Raw genomic sequence first — 14,769 nt, forward strand, 5'->3', positions numbered from 1 at the left:
CCCTGAAGACCCGGGAGTGAGCCCGCTCTGCAGGTGGGTGCTGCGAGGTTCCAGGGCCTGCGCGTCACCAAGGTTTCGGAAGACGCAGCGTCACAGACCATCACTGAAATGCCCGAGCAGACAGGACAGGCAAAGGCGTACGCAGCACCTGACCACGCAGCTGAGTCCTCTGGGTAGCCCTCGGCTGGCGGCGGGCACGGCAGCAAATGAACTGGATGTAGGAGGCAAGGAGGCCTGCTCCTGGCTCCTGCCCCTTCCTCACTCACTAGAGGGGCTACTACTCAGGGCCCCAGGGATGGTGGTGCCCCGTCCTGCAGCCTTTTTCCAAGGGGCGAGTTCTACAGTGCCGAGGGACAGTCCTGTCCTCACGTCCCTGGAGATGAGCAGCCAGAGACTGGAGAGGCGGGGATACTGGCGTGCACCATGGCCTGGCTAAGGCAGCGGCCATGTGGTTGGCAGGCAGGGCCCTGGCCAGGGACTCCACCTCCTCGGTCTCACGGGGCCTGTCGGGGCCTACCTGTTCCACTGCGCGGTCTCGGAGCACGTGGCTGCGGCACTCTTCTCCTCGTCCGTGGTGTTCTGCTCCTGCAGGGAGGTGCTGGCGGCCAGCTCCGAGAGCTTGCCACGCTCCATGATAACCATCTCGATCTCTGGAAGAGAACCCGGAGACTGGATGAGCCCAGACAGCTGCTCGGGCCTTCACTGACAGACATCTGCTCAAGAACAAGTACGAGAAAACTCTTCCTAGCACGTCAAGCAAATGTTCACCAGCTGGACACCAGTAGCATGCCGGGGGAGAAAGGAGACAGGCCAGAGCCTCGCTCTCCACTCATCTCCATGACACCAAGAACCGTGACCCCGATTTTGACAACAAAATACAAACTGCAATCTTTTATTTCATGATTTAGAAAAGATAGTTGATTTTTTTTTTGGGGGGGGGAGTACTGGAGATGGAACCCAAAGGCATTCTATTTCTGAGCTACATGTGGCCCCAGTGCTTTTCTTGCTAAGTTGCTGAGAGCCTCTTGCTACATTGCTGAAGCTAGCCTTGAACCTGAGATCCTCCTGTCTCAGCCTCCTGAGGACTGGGATTCCAAGCATGCACCTCCATACCCAGCAACATATCTGACTCTAATTGATACCAACATTTCCTTCCCAAAGGATCTGAGGCAGCTTAGAAGATAAGACGTGTAGTCAGTCAGATACAACTAAATCCACTGAAAATATTCCGAGGTTGTCTGCAGTTCAGAAATGGCTTTGACGCGACTGGAGCCTTATACTTTCCCTTCCCACCCCAACATCTGGAAGGCAGGGGGAGGCGGGCACCTCATTTTATTTTTTCCCAATTAGACAAGACCAATTTACGGCAACTGACTCATTTTTATTTTCAGAAGAAGTTAGAAACCTCTAGAGAAAAACGTCTGGCATTAAAGGCGGATGGCTGAGCTTCCAGGAGTCCCTGTCACAGAGTCCCTGGCATGAGGGCCAGGACTGTCACTCAGCCCTAGGAATTCAGGGTCCAGGTCATTTTCCCATCTTCAGGAGAGAAAACAACTGTACAATGAACCTAAGCTTCCTTTCTGGAAGGCAGAGCTCTGACACGGCGTCCACCATGGCTCCCCAAGCGCCCGTCCCCCAGCTCAGAATGAAATCCAAGTAGTATCTGGTGGCGTGCGGCCCCGCGGCCTGGCCCACCCGCTCTGGCCTCGCCTCCCCTTTGCCTCACTGTCCCCCACGCTGGGGGGTGGAGCGGTGCAGCCTCTGCATGCTGGTTTCTGCCCAGGATCTTTACACGGCCATCCCCTCTGCCCGGAAGGCTCTCACCCCAGGCCTTCCCTCGCCATGGCGGCCCAGCCGCCTCCGCAGAGGCTCAGCTTCAGGGTTGCCTCCCGGGATGCCCTCGCCACCTGGCTTTCCCCCGCTTTCTTTTTAAGAGCGCGCTTTTTGGGTTTTGTTACTTTCCCTAACAGCCCTTTGCTGCCCAGCACCCTGTCACATTCAGGGGCCGGGCGCCGGCTCCTGGGCAGGGGACAACTTCTCAGACTCCTTGCTGTCCATGACTGTGGCAGCCGGAGGCGTCCTGGTCAGGGCTTCCGAGCTCCCTTGCCCTGGTTTGCCTGATGTTTTTCTGACACTTCAACTGGGGTGGGGGCTCCCCTCACAGCTCAAGGGCACGGCGCCCCCTTCAGTGTGTAGCCAAGCTCCCATTCGGCAAGCTTCTCCACGGCAACTTGCTTTCCCCGCCCTCCTACACCACGCTCAGTTGAAGGGCGCCATCAAGCACGGGCTGGCCTGGAGGAATGGGGGGTTGTGTGCCCTCCGTGGGCATCTGCATACATTTTTAGCAGTTCTCTATTCAGGATCTTTTCCCCTTCGCCTCATTTGACTTTAACTCTGCCTGGCCCACAGTAAGCGTGTCATCGGTATCCCTGGAATGGATGAATGAAGGCCTGCATGGCCCAGGGCGGGGAGCCTGAGCCAGAGGCAGGGCCAGCGACGGGCCGCGGCAGCTGTGACGCGTGGCAGGGCGGCCCACAGCCCAACAGCCAGGAACTGGAGTGCACAGTTTCTTCATGGGGAGACACCCCCACTCTCCTGGACTGCTGCCCGTGTCTGCAGGCGCCCTCTCACCTGCCCACGTCCACGTGGGAGCAGGGCCTCAGGAAGGAGCATCTCAGGAGCACTCTGCCCTCCCTCCCCCAAGCTCCTCTGAAGCCTGAGGCCTGGAGTCTCCCACAGGGGCTCTTGGTCACACAGCGAGGAGCCAATGGTGATTTTTGAAACGGTCCCTGCACAAACGACCTGTTGTATGGTTTTGTATTTATTTTAGTGGGCATTAGATTCTCATTCCTAATAATTTTTCTACTTTATGTGCACCAGGCTGTGCGGAAAGCCACTTTTTGCGCATTCCTGCTTAGAATGAATGAAGCTAAATTCAAGGAAAAACAAAACAAGTGGGTTGATCTGAAGGAAGACGCCGAGTAGCCAGGGCACAGGGAGCTCGGGAGGTGGCAGGGCACGAAGGTCACGGTTGTGTTTAGGAGCCCTCTGTCTCCTCTCCTTGAACAACCCTCCACCCAGCCCCCCACACTTCTGCAGAGTGGGGTGCGCCTCGGTGAGAATGCAAAACCACCTGCCGGCTTACAGGCCTTTTTATTTTTATTTTTCTACTATTCTAAATATCTATTTGCTTTATATTGCATGCAGTATTAGCACAATAACACACACGCACAATTTATAATAAATTTTCCCAATCTATATCTTCTTGGGCAATGCAGGTATCAATCTTATATGTACTAGTTTGTGCTGATAGAGCACGCCATCAAAGACCCCTGAAGTCCACCAAGAGATCGCCTGTGTTCTCTGCCTGCTAAGCACAGGCCCACCTCCCATTGCTGTGAGTTTAGCCCCAGGCATGGTTCAACCCCTGCCTGGCTGACTTGCTGGGAACTCAGCTCCCAGGACTCCCCAAGGTCACGGAGCCAAGCCCTAGTGTCTGGTCTGAAGCCTGCCATGACATGGCTGTCCCCTTTCTGGCTTTTTAATCTCCCTGGATACCATCAGGATTCTGGAATAGATGGTAAAGGTAATTCAGTCCAATGCTTGTCAAACATTTCTGTACACAGCTCGATTTTAATCTCTGTGTGGGGGGTGCCAGGGATCGAATCCAGGGCCTCACACATGCTAAGCAAGCTCTGCAACAGAGCCACATCCTCAGCCCGTGGGTATTAATCTGAGTGACTGTGTTGCAGGGCGTACCACCATGGTCGACAGGGGAGAGCAGGTCTGCTCCAGGTAATACTGGCGGATACCACCCGTCTCTGCCCACAGGATCCTTCAGGCACTCCACCCGGGCCCCTTTCTGGAATTCTGGGGCTTCCCATAAACTGGAAATCACTGGTTTTGTCCAGCTGTATCTGAGGACACAGCAACACAGAAATGCAGCAGCTTTTAACAGAGCTAGAAATGTGGGCAAAGAGCCAGGACAGCGCCCCTTCCCCACCTCTAGAAATGGAGCAGGGAAAGCCAGGCCTGGCCCTCCTCACCAGGGCCAGGTTCCCAACGCTCGGCTGTGTCAGCTTGGCGCGCTCCTCCAGGCAGCAGAGTCAGGGCAGGAGCCATTCTAGTCCGAGTGATTGTCCAGATGAATGAGATAAGTTCTTCGAATATCCAAACAGCTTTCCCCCATTTCTTTAGAACAATTTCTCCAAACAGTTCTTAAAGTAGCCGTCTTAACCCAGGTCTGCCAGTTCCTTGAACCCGCCCATATGTGCCACCTAGGCGTGGGTGTGGTGAGTCATAGGTTTCTGGGGAGAAGGTTTCCCCAGATTCTCGCTGCTCTGCAAGGGACTCTATGGCCATGTTTAAAAGAGGACGGGGAGGAGGACTGGCCCTTTGCTGGTGACTTGGGGGTCACAGCAAACCTCTCTCTATGCCGTACTAAGCCTGGCGTGGTCCGCATCCCTCCTGCTCGTCCTGCTGACGCTACTCCCCCCTGAAGCCCAGGTCCCTCCCAGCGTGCATGACCACACCGCGGCCACCAGCTCAGTGGGCTCGTGTGGACAGATTCCCACTGATGCTCACTGAAGCTGGGCCCCAGGAGCTGATGATGGACCCTGGGCTGGGGGTGGGCATCCGAGCTTCCACGCTGCCGTGAGTGGCCATGCCCCTCCGCAGGTTTCCGTCTTGGAGTCTAAAGGGCCGGGCAGTGACTCGGCCTGTGTCGCTCCAGCTCGGGTCAGTGGCGGGCCTCCGTCATTTTCATCGTATCTGTGTGTTGCCTGCACGACTTGAAACGTAATCATTTTACTCATCCATTGACTTATCTGCATTTTCTGTGTAAATACGGTGTAAGAGGCAAGTTTGGAACACTGCCACGACCTTCACCCTAGCAGTCCCACTTGTAGGCATTGACCTGAAAGACAGCTCCAGCAATACAGGAATGCACGTGGATGAGGGTATTCACAGGGGGACTGTGTGTAATTCCAAGATGCAAGGAAGCCCCCAAGCGCCCGAGCAGAGGAGTGGCAGAATGCACGCCGTGTACGCACAGTGGACGCGGAAGAGCTCCGTGGGCTGGACGGAGGGGACCACTGCCCCGTGCCCCGCACAGAGCGGCAAAGAGCGGACGGTGTGACGCGGGACGCCGGCCCTCCTCAGTGTGCGCGCAAGGGCAGAGGGAGCGTGCGCCCACGTGCTCACTTGACAAAAAGAAAAATGGGAAGGGCGCCGCAGAAAGGGGTGAGGTGAAAGGCGTGGGGGCACTTCCTTCAACCTGCCTTTCTGCACAGGTACACAGTTTTTTGTTGTTGTTGTTTTGTTTTCTTTTTTTGGTACTGGGGATGAAACCCAGGGGCATTCTACCTCTGAGCTACACCCCCAGCCCAATTTTGTATTCTTTCTTTCTTTCTTTCTTTCTTTCTTTCTTTCTTTCTTTCTTTTTTGGTGGTACTGGGGTTCCTGGAAGCCCGTCTATCTCCGGGCTATACTCCCAGACCTATTTTATTTTTGGAAACAGGGTCTCCTAAGCCAGCGCGGCTGGCTTCGAACCTGCGCAATCCTCCTGTCTCTGCCTCCCAAGCGTGGGGATTACAAGTGTGTGCCACCACGCCCAGCCTTGTATTCTTTATTTTGAAACAGGGTCTCACTAAATTGCAGAGGGCCTCACTAAATAGCTGAGGCTGTCCTCGAACCCGGATCCTCCTGTCTCAGCCTCCCAAGTACTGAGATTATAAGCCACCACGCGCAGCTTTTGCACAGTTTTGAGTCTTGACACCTCATGTATTTAAAAAAGGTATTAAAAAATTAAGAATAGGAAAAGGGAACTCTAAACTGAAAAAAGAAACTAAACTTATTTAAAATGAGTAATATCTTTAGCATGAAGGGAAAAAGAAAGGGAAGAAAGACAGACTAATCCAAGTAACTCACAAACGCAAAATTTAACCACATACCCGCAGTCTGGGGAGGATGAAGTGCCGGGGCAGGGGTGGCAGACAGGAAGCATTGTACATAAATCCTCAGCTCTCCATTGACTAAAAACATACACAGCTCTGAGTGAAGTAATTTTGAGGCTTTCCTTGCTGTATCACAGGACTTAAAAAATACTTGTACTGTTGCAGAGAGCCAAGGATTTCAGTATAGAAGAAAATAGACAGAAAACTGGAATGGGGGAAGACAAGAAAGGACCCTGCGGAAACTGAATGGAATTGGAGGTATGGGTATGAACTTACAGTTTCTAAAGTATGTGTATATACGTGTGTATGTATATGTGCATGTATGTGTACATATGTGTATGCATGTGCAGGCATGTATAAATGTGCATTTTGCGTATGGATGTCCATCTATGTCCTAGCTTGATTCGCTGAAAGGACCAAAAAGCAAAGACATCCCAGCGGCAGCGAGAACAGTGCCCAGACCTTGGTCTGTAAGGCTATCATGACCCGGTGGGAAGAAGCAGGTCTTTTCAGAGAAACGGCCAATTCAGGGCTGAGCGGAAGAGATACAAGATGAGCAGGGGGTGCAGTCTATGTCGGAGAGGGGAAGGGACTGCCTGGGAAGATGATGGGCTTTTTCACGAGGGCAGCAGTCAGCTTGAAAGGATTCCCACGGGCCTACTCTGAGACAATCTGAGCACCAAAATAATTAAATATAGTAATGAAATATAAGCCATTAAAAAGTGCTGATAAGAGAGAGCTACGTGGGGGAGGCGGGCTCTCGCGCACGGAGGAAGGGCAAGGGCTGACTTGAGCAGGCTGCTGCTGGAAAGTCATCATTTTGTGACCATCGTGGGAAGAACGGAAGAATCCCCGAGGAATGCCAAAGCTAAGCAGGAAGTTTGAAGAGAGGCATTAGCGCAAAGCGCCTCCCCAGGGACTGCTCATTAGTTACGAAGAGAAAGTAATTACATAGAGACACCAGGCAGCACCTTAACCACACGACCAAAACAAGCCCCACAGAAGGGCGAGGAGGACACAGTGCTCCTCCAGATGCGATGACCCAGAAAGGACGGGGAGCGCCTGGGCCGCGCTCCAGTCAACAGTGCAGCACCTCTGTCTACTGGTGAGCACATGGCAGATGGAGACAAATGAGGAGCGTGTCCTTAACGCAGAGAGAAGAGTCTGCACTTTTTTTTTCCTTTTGGTACTAGTGATTGAACCCATGTGTGTTCTACCTCCTGGCAATACCCTCGGTCCTTTTTCTTTTTTCTTTTTTGGTGGTACTGGGGTTCCTGGAAGCCCTTCTACCTCTGGGCTACACTCCCAGGCCTATTTTTACATTTTTATTTGGAAACAGGGTCTCCTAAACCAGCACGCACGGCTGGCTTCGAACCTGCACGATCCTCCTGTCTCTGCCTCCCAAGCGCGGGGATTACAAGCGTGCGCCACCACGCTCAGCGGTTATTTTTTTTTTTTTTTCAGTACTAGGGATTAAACCCGGGGGCTATACCCTCAGCCTTATTTTTTATTATTTATTTTGAAACAGGGTCTCTTTAAGTAGTGAGGGCCTCACTAAATAGCTGAGGCTGAGGCTGGCCACAAACCTTCGATCCTCGTCTCAGCCTCTCAAGTACTGGGATTACAGGTGTGTGCAACACACCCGACATCTGCATTCTTCAAAAAAAGTCAATGTTGGGGCAGGGGTGTAGCTCAACCCAGTGTCTATTTAGCATGCCTGAGGCTCTGGGTCCAATCCCCAGCACCAAAACAACTCCCCCAAAGAAAAAGTCAACATGAAAAGAGATAGAAAGGCAGAGGAGATCTTTCAGAGTAAAGGAGGCTAGAGACATGGCCACTGACAGTGCTACCCAACCCTGGATTAGGTCCTGTCTGGCGGGGCATACACAGATCCCATCTGGTAAAGGCATTATCAGGCCAACAGACAGAACTGGAATACAGACAACAGAAAGTGCTACCCAAGTCGAGGACCGCACCATGGTCAGGAACCAGAACACCGATTTGATGGTATTCTGGTTCGATGGTGCGATTTGAGGAGGAAAGGGACATGATGGATATGATTTATTCCTCACACAGGTGTGTGGGGTGTGAGTGTGCAGAGAGAGAGAGAGAGAGAGAGAGAGAGAGAGAGAGAGAGAGAGAGAGAGAGATATTAGACAACCAAGCAAATGGTACAGAGGCAGTAGAAGATAAAACTGGGTAAACGGTAAGCAGGTGTTCTTTACACTATTTTTGTTTTCACAACATTGTAAATTTGAAATTATTTCCAAACAAAAATTTTGAGAAATTACTACTATAAGTATAAAACTAGTCTAAATAGAAAGCCACTGTAAAAAAAAAATATTCATTCTGAATAAACAAGACCTATTGTGTGTATTTGAAAAGAGAGATTCCCAACATCAGAGACGTGGTAAAGACCTGTCACAGCAGGTGCACCTCTGGGCTGGGGTGAGGAGAGCCAGGCAGAGGCTCGCTGCCCTTCAGCACCTGGCCCCCACACCACCTGTGAAGCTGGGGCAGCCTTCGAGGGGCAAGAAGATGGGGGCGAGCCCCCAGCTGAGCTGAGAGCTGGCAGTCTTGGCCCCCAGCAGACCTGGTATTTTCCAAGTGTGGACCCTAAGGAATGATGAAGAAACCAAGAAGTGTGAAGGGGCTGCACCATTTTACTGTGGGGTAAAGACTACGTGAAAGCACACCAGACCAACACCCAAGTCTTCTGGTAGAGCTTATGATAGGGGCGAGTGTCGCCACTGCCACTGAAGGGCAGCGGAGTACATCCGAAGACAAAACTGCTTTGATAATTGAGGTGTCTTGAATGTGAAGAGAGGGGATACGTGGTTGTACCTGTCCTAAACATATGCTGGGAGAATGAGAACTTCCAGAGAAAGAAACGGGGTACAAACCTCAAAGAAGCTGAGGAGGGGAGACAGTGCAGGGGAAGCGAAGGTTCCCAATGGCTGCAGGACACGGCTTTCCGGCACAGCCGACTGCAGAAGACCACCAAGGGCAGCCAGCTCCCCGCGTCCCTCCGACGCACCACAGACGGAGAAAAGCACATATTTCAGTGATGAAGAACTCGGTGATTACAATATGTTTATTAAGTAAAAAGCATTAAAACAACCTGGAATTCAAAGTTCAGTTGGGGAAAAAGACTATTACTTTTAGAATCTGAGCCTAAGAAACCGTGACACCAAATAGCGTTTTGCCATAATATAGGACATAGGGAACTGAAGATAATTTTAAAGTATCATGTTTGTCTCCGGCTTTAGTATGGTCTGGGCTGAGCGTCCTCAGCTGGAAGCCTGAGGTCCAGAACTCTAAGTGCTGACCTGAGGCCTAGCACGGGGCTTGGCTTCGGGGAACATTATTCAAGATGCAGTGCAGAGCCACCTTCAGGCGGTGTGTACACAGTGGGTGTGAAACACGAGTGAATCTCCTGCACAGACCTGGGTCCCATCCTCAACAGCTCATTATTCTTCATACTTAGAATATTTGCAAACATCCCAAAAGTGAAAAAAAATCTAAAATCTGAAACACTTCTGGGCCCAAGTATTTTATTTTTTTATTATTTATTTATTATTATTATTATTATTATTATTATTATTAATTTTGGTGGTACTGGGGTTCCTGGAAGCCCTTCTAACTCCGGGCTACACTCCCAGACCTATTTTTACATTTTTTTAAAATTTGGAAACGGGGTCTCCTAAGCCAGTGCACGCGGCTGGCTTCCAACCTGCATGATCCTCCTGTCTCTGCCTCCCAAGCACGGGGATTACAAGCGTGCGCCACCACGCCCGGCCTGGGCCCAAGTATTTTAGATAAGGGATCCTCAACCTGTACTAAAAATCCAGATTTGTTCATAATAGTTAATTTTGAAAAGAGCTAATTTTAGTAAAAAATAAGAAAACAGTACTATTATAGTAATGCTACTGTCATCCCACAAAGGGATAGGCGCTAAAATGATTTATTTCAGTTCACTATAAAAGCTTTATTTAGCCGGGCATGGTGGCGCATGCTTGCAATCCCAGTACTTGGGAGGCTAAGACAGGAAGATCAGAGTTCACGGCCAGCCTCAGCTACCTATGAGAGGCCCTCCAAAACTTAGTGAGACCCTGTTTCCAAATAAAGAATTAAAAATAGGGCTGGAGGTGCACCTCGGAGGTAGAATGTCCCTAGGTTCAATCCCCAGCAGCCTAAATAAATAAATGCTTTATTCATGTTTAGTTTATAAGACTTTTTAAATAAACGTAATTTTTTTGTGTGTGTGTGGTGGTACTGGGGCTCCTGGAAACCCTTCTACCTCCGGGTTACACTCCCAGACACCTATTTTTTATATTTTTATTTGGAAACAGGGTCTCTTAAGCCAGCAAGGCTGGCTTCGAACCTGCGTGATCCTCCTGTCTCCGCCTCCCAAGCACGGGGATTACAAGCATGCGCCACCGCGCCCGGCAATAAATTTAATTTTTAACTTAAAAACTTTATAAAGACTGAGAAGTTGAATGGCTTATTGTTAACAGTAATGTAAATATATTTTTCAGGAGAATTTTGTCTTTAAATATAGGTGTGTTCAGCCGGTCATGGTGACGCATGCTGAGACAGGAAGCTTGCAGGTTTAAGGCCAGCCTCAGCAATGTAGTAAGACTCTCAGCAACTTAGTGAGACCCTGTTTCAAAACCAAAAAAAAAAAAAAGGACTGGGGGTGTAGGTTGGAGATAGAATGCTTCTGAGTTCAATCTCCAGTACCACAGAAAACACACATACATGCATATGCGCGCGCACGCACACACACACACACACACACACACTTACACGGTGTGTTCATTTGGGGTGTAATTTAAAGGTATAATGCTTGCCTAGCATACACAAGGCCCTGTATTCAATCCCCAGCACTGCAAATAATTAATTAAATGGTATGTTACCATCTTGTTTCATTTATTCAATCTGAATAAGCAGTAAATACCCATAAAACATAGAGTATCTCTCAAAGGCTTATAACCAAACACCGAAATTACTTGTTTGCCCTGGCTAAAGCACTATAACTTCTTTAGCTGTATAAACACACACCCACACACACTTATATATTTCTAAATAAATCCCATATGATTCTGTCACTTAACTCATAAAAAAGAGATAGATAAAGGAGGATTTTTCATTTTCTTATTCTCCCCTCTGCCATCTCCCAATTTCCCAGTGTGGCTATTTAAACTTTTCAGTTAAAAGTTTATCGTTTATTTTACTACCATGAAAGTAAATACTCTTCATCTCATGTATTTAATACATTTCTTTGTATTTGTGACTAAATCTTCCCATACCTTTAAAAAGTGGTTATATAAGCCGGGCGTAGTGGCGCACACTTGTAATCCCCACACTTGGGAGGCGGAGACAGGAGGATCACGCAGGTTTGAAGCCAGCCATGCTGGCTTAAGAGACCCTGTTTCCAAATAAAATATAAAATAGGTCTGGGAGTGTAGCCCAGAGGTAGAAGGGTTCTATCCCCAGTACCACCAAAAACAAAACAACAAAAAGTGGTTATATGAGCCAGGCGTGGTGGCTCACGCTTGTAATCCCAGCAATCAGGAAGCTGAGACAGGAGGACCGTGGCTCAAAGACAATCTCAACTACTTAGTGAGGCCCTTTGCAACTCAGTGAGACCTTGTTTCAAAATAAAGAATAAAAAATAGGGCTGGGGCCGTAGCTCGGAGGTAGAGTGCCCCTAGTTCCATCCTCAGAAACACAAAAAAACAAAGAAAAAGAAAAGTAAAGAAAAGAAAAAGAGAAAAAGTGGTTATATGGGAATATGACTATGGAGTATTTAATTTTCTACTTTGTATATTTTGAGACTGTTGGAATCGTTTGTAAAAACAGACAAAAACCCACATATTACTTTTTAAATTACTACAATCACAAAAAATACTTCTATTTTAAAAACAAAACAACATAAAAGAGTGGTAAGACGAACACTGTATGACTGCACTTCCATGTTGTGATTCGAGTCGTCGGCTCCATGGAGCAGGAGGCAGAACGGTGGCTGTCATCCCCGGGTCAGGGGCGGGAGCGAGTTTAGCGGTACTGAGTCTGCAGGCAAGTGGCGGAGACGGTGCCTGACCATGGGAATGCACTCACTCCTTCTGCACTACACACTTACAAATGGCCAAGACGGCACATTTGATGTTATGCTTGAATATTTACCACAGCCTCTTTTCACAGCAGGAAAGGCCCCGTCTCGCCGTGCCGGGGAGCTGATGCAGGCCAAGAGTGGCCCGAGGACCTCAGGACCCAGGGACGTCAACATGTGCCTCTTGATAAGACAGCCCTGGCCACATCCTCCCCCAATACTCTGACACACTGAGTCTTCAAATCACAGCAATGATCCATCACCTCGCCCGGGATGATGTACATTCTAATCTGATTAGTGTTTGGTAAATGAAGCGCTTTTCAGGGAGATGGCAGGCATGACCTCCCGATAGCCTTTGACTCCACAAACCCAAGGATCTTCTCAGCTGTCCTCTGTGTCCTCTACTCCAGAAATCACAGCAAGACGAATGAACACAAGTGAAGGACAGGATTAGAACACCTTCACAGGGAGATTAAGGGAAGCCGGCTCTCCAAGAAATGAGGGCGGACGGCAGGCCAGGGGCCGGCGCGGAGCCGTGTCGAGGCACAGATGATTAAGCAGTGAGAGCGTGCGTGTGCGAACACGGGGCCCCTGCCTCGCTGTCAGCAGGAGCGCAGCGAGGGGTGTTCTGGGAAGCGGCTGCTCACAAGGTCTGTCCACTTGAAAGGCTGGCGGCCACATCTGTGCACCAGTGCCCGGGCCTCCAGGGCCCTCTCACACCCACACACTCATGGCCCTCACCTATTAGTGACAAAAACGACTAGAGACATAGCCCCAGAGAAACTGCCAGGGTGTCCAAGTAGAGTCCACCCATCAGAGCGCAAGTGCCCTCCGGCTGCTCACCCTGTGCTCTGCCTTGGCTGGGGTCCCTACTCAGCGACCTGTCACAAGCTACGCCACATGAGAACCTGAGGGCTGGGCACCAGGAAGCCCCCTCTTTGAGGAGGGAAGCACAGGGTGGGCAGTCCCCTGCCCAAAGCCACACAGCTGACCAGGGGCAGGGCAAGGATTCAGACCTCAGCTTCCCAACAGGGGCCCCTGGCCTTCACAGTCAGACCACCACCAGGCTTTGCAGATGAGCCCAAATGAGGCCGGGTCCATTTGGTTTTAGAAAGACTTCAAAAAGGTGGGGGCAGGCTGGGGGTCCAAATTCCCAGGAATCCCCAAAACACACAGAAAAGAGACAGAGGGCGGGGGTGGGCACCAGGTGTGGTGGCACATACCTGGGAGGCTGAGGCAGGAAGACTGAAGGTTGGAGGACAGCCTCAGCAAGAGGTGAGACTCTCATCAGCCTTACTAGGTTTTTATTTTTATTTCAAAAGCCCTGTTTCAAAATAAAAATAAAATAGGGCTGGGGGTGTAGCTAGGAGGTACAATGCCCCAAGATTCAATCCCCAGTGCCACAACAAAGGAAGCAGACTTTGAATGTCAGGCTGTGCAAAGAATGTCTACCTGTTCCCTAGGCAAAAGCCCACAGCCGTGCCTTAACGTTCAAGCAAGTCTGAATGGCTCGATCGCTTGCCTCTGGTCTGCTTATTAAGTTACTGCTCTAAGTAAATCCAAAGGGAGACAGCTGAAGGGTGAGCTAAGACACAAGCGTGCGCCCTCGCATGTCTGGCCGCCCGGGGCAGGGGACCACTTCTTTGGCTACACGGACTGTGACAGCCTTCTACTTCCTGTAATATCCAGTCTGCAACTTTTAGGGCCTGTGATTTCTTAAGTTTCGGGATGAGTCACATTACTTGGGACCTGAGGTAGAGCACATTTCTTTGCAAACCGGGGATGGGAGTGGATGGGCCAGGGCATGGGCACACTCATTTCACACAACTTCTTCATCTGGGCACAAATGTGGAGGAGGTGTGAATTCTGGGTGCTGCATTTGTAAAAAACACATTAATGCCACATTCAAATCAGGTCATGGCAAAACTGCCTCGTGACCACATGCCCTTTTACGTCTGTGTTTTAAAGCAAAGATTTCGGTACTAAAACAGGGGTGCCAGAGATGAATCAGTACCAGCGCCTCTTCACTTAAGCATCAGCTGTCTGTCCACTAAAGCCAGGCTGTCACCCATCCCTTAGATCCAGGGACAAGGAAAGACGCTTACTTGATCTCTATCCACCTCAACAAAGGAAGAGATCGAGAAGATGGCCCCAGAGAGACAGGAGTACCCAGAGTGCCGCGGCCTTCTGGAGGACAATTGGCTGCGTCTGCTGGCCCAGCACCCACGGCCCTGCTTCTGAGGAAGGCACCTGAGACTTTGCTGAAGGAGCCATGGCAGGGTAGACGTGTGTCACAGGACGGATGCAGGCCAGAGCATCCCTCTGTGCTGTCCTCTGGTGTGCCACATGAACGGGGACATCGTGTGCCTGACAGCCTTCCGAGTCACAGGAAAAGCAGCCACGGGGGTTTGTCCAAACACGGACTGAGTCTAAGGAGAACGCCCACCAACTATACCTTCCAACATGAGAATCGCTAAGAAACAAATACACGATTTTGAAAGTTCCAGAAGAGAAGTGCTGGCGCCCCACAGGAGGGGCCTGTGGAAGTTGTATTTATTTATGGTGCACTGAGTAGGCAGGTGACAGGCCCCTCGTGTCCTCAGATGATTAACGTGCTCCAGAGTTTGGGGGGGCACCAAAGTCGCTGAGGGGTCACTTGAGAGCCACCTGGCTGAGTTCTAAAGTGAGTACGAACTGCCC

At 50.4% G+C, this 14,769-nt stretch overlaps 1 protein-coding gene across 1 annotated transcript in view; it reads right to left on the reverse strand.

The window, feature by feature from the left end:
• CLEC16A (C-type lectin domain containing 16A) overlaps positions 1-14,769 on the reverse strand; it is a gene marked incomplete at both ends in the record, with an annotated part of 240,689 nt that overhangs the window by 174,076 nt on the left and 51,844 nt on the right. The window contains one exon of the mRNA XM_080704466.1: positions 518-650. Coding sequence (XP_080560592.1) covers positions 518-650 — 133 coding nt within the window. The remainder of the gene's footprint in view (positions 1-517; positions 651-14,769) is intronic.

This window comes from Muscardinus avellanarius, assembly GCF_963383645.1.
Source record: "Muscardinus avellanarius genome assembly, chromosome: 10".
NCBI classification, from domain to species: domain Eukaryota; kingdom Metazoa; phylum Chordata; class Mammalia; order Rodentia; family Gliridae; genus Muscardinus; species Muscardinus avellanarius.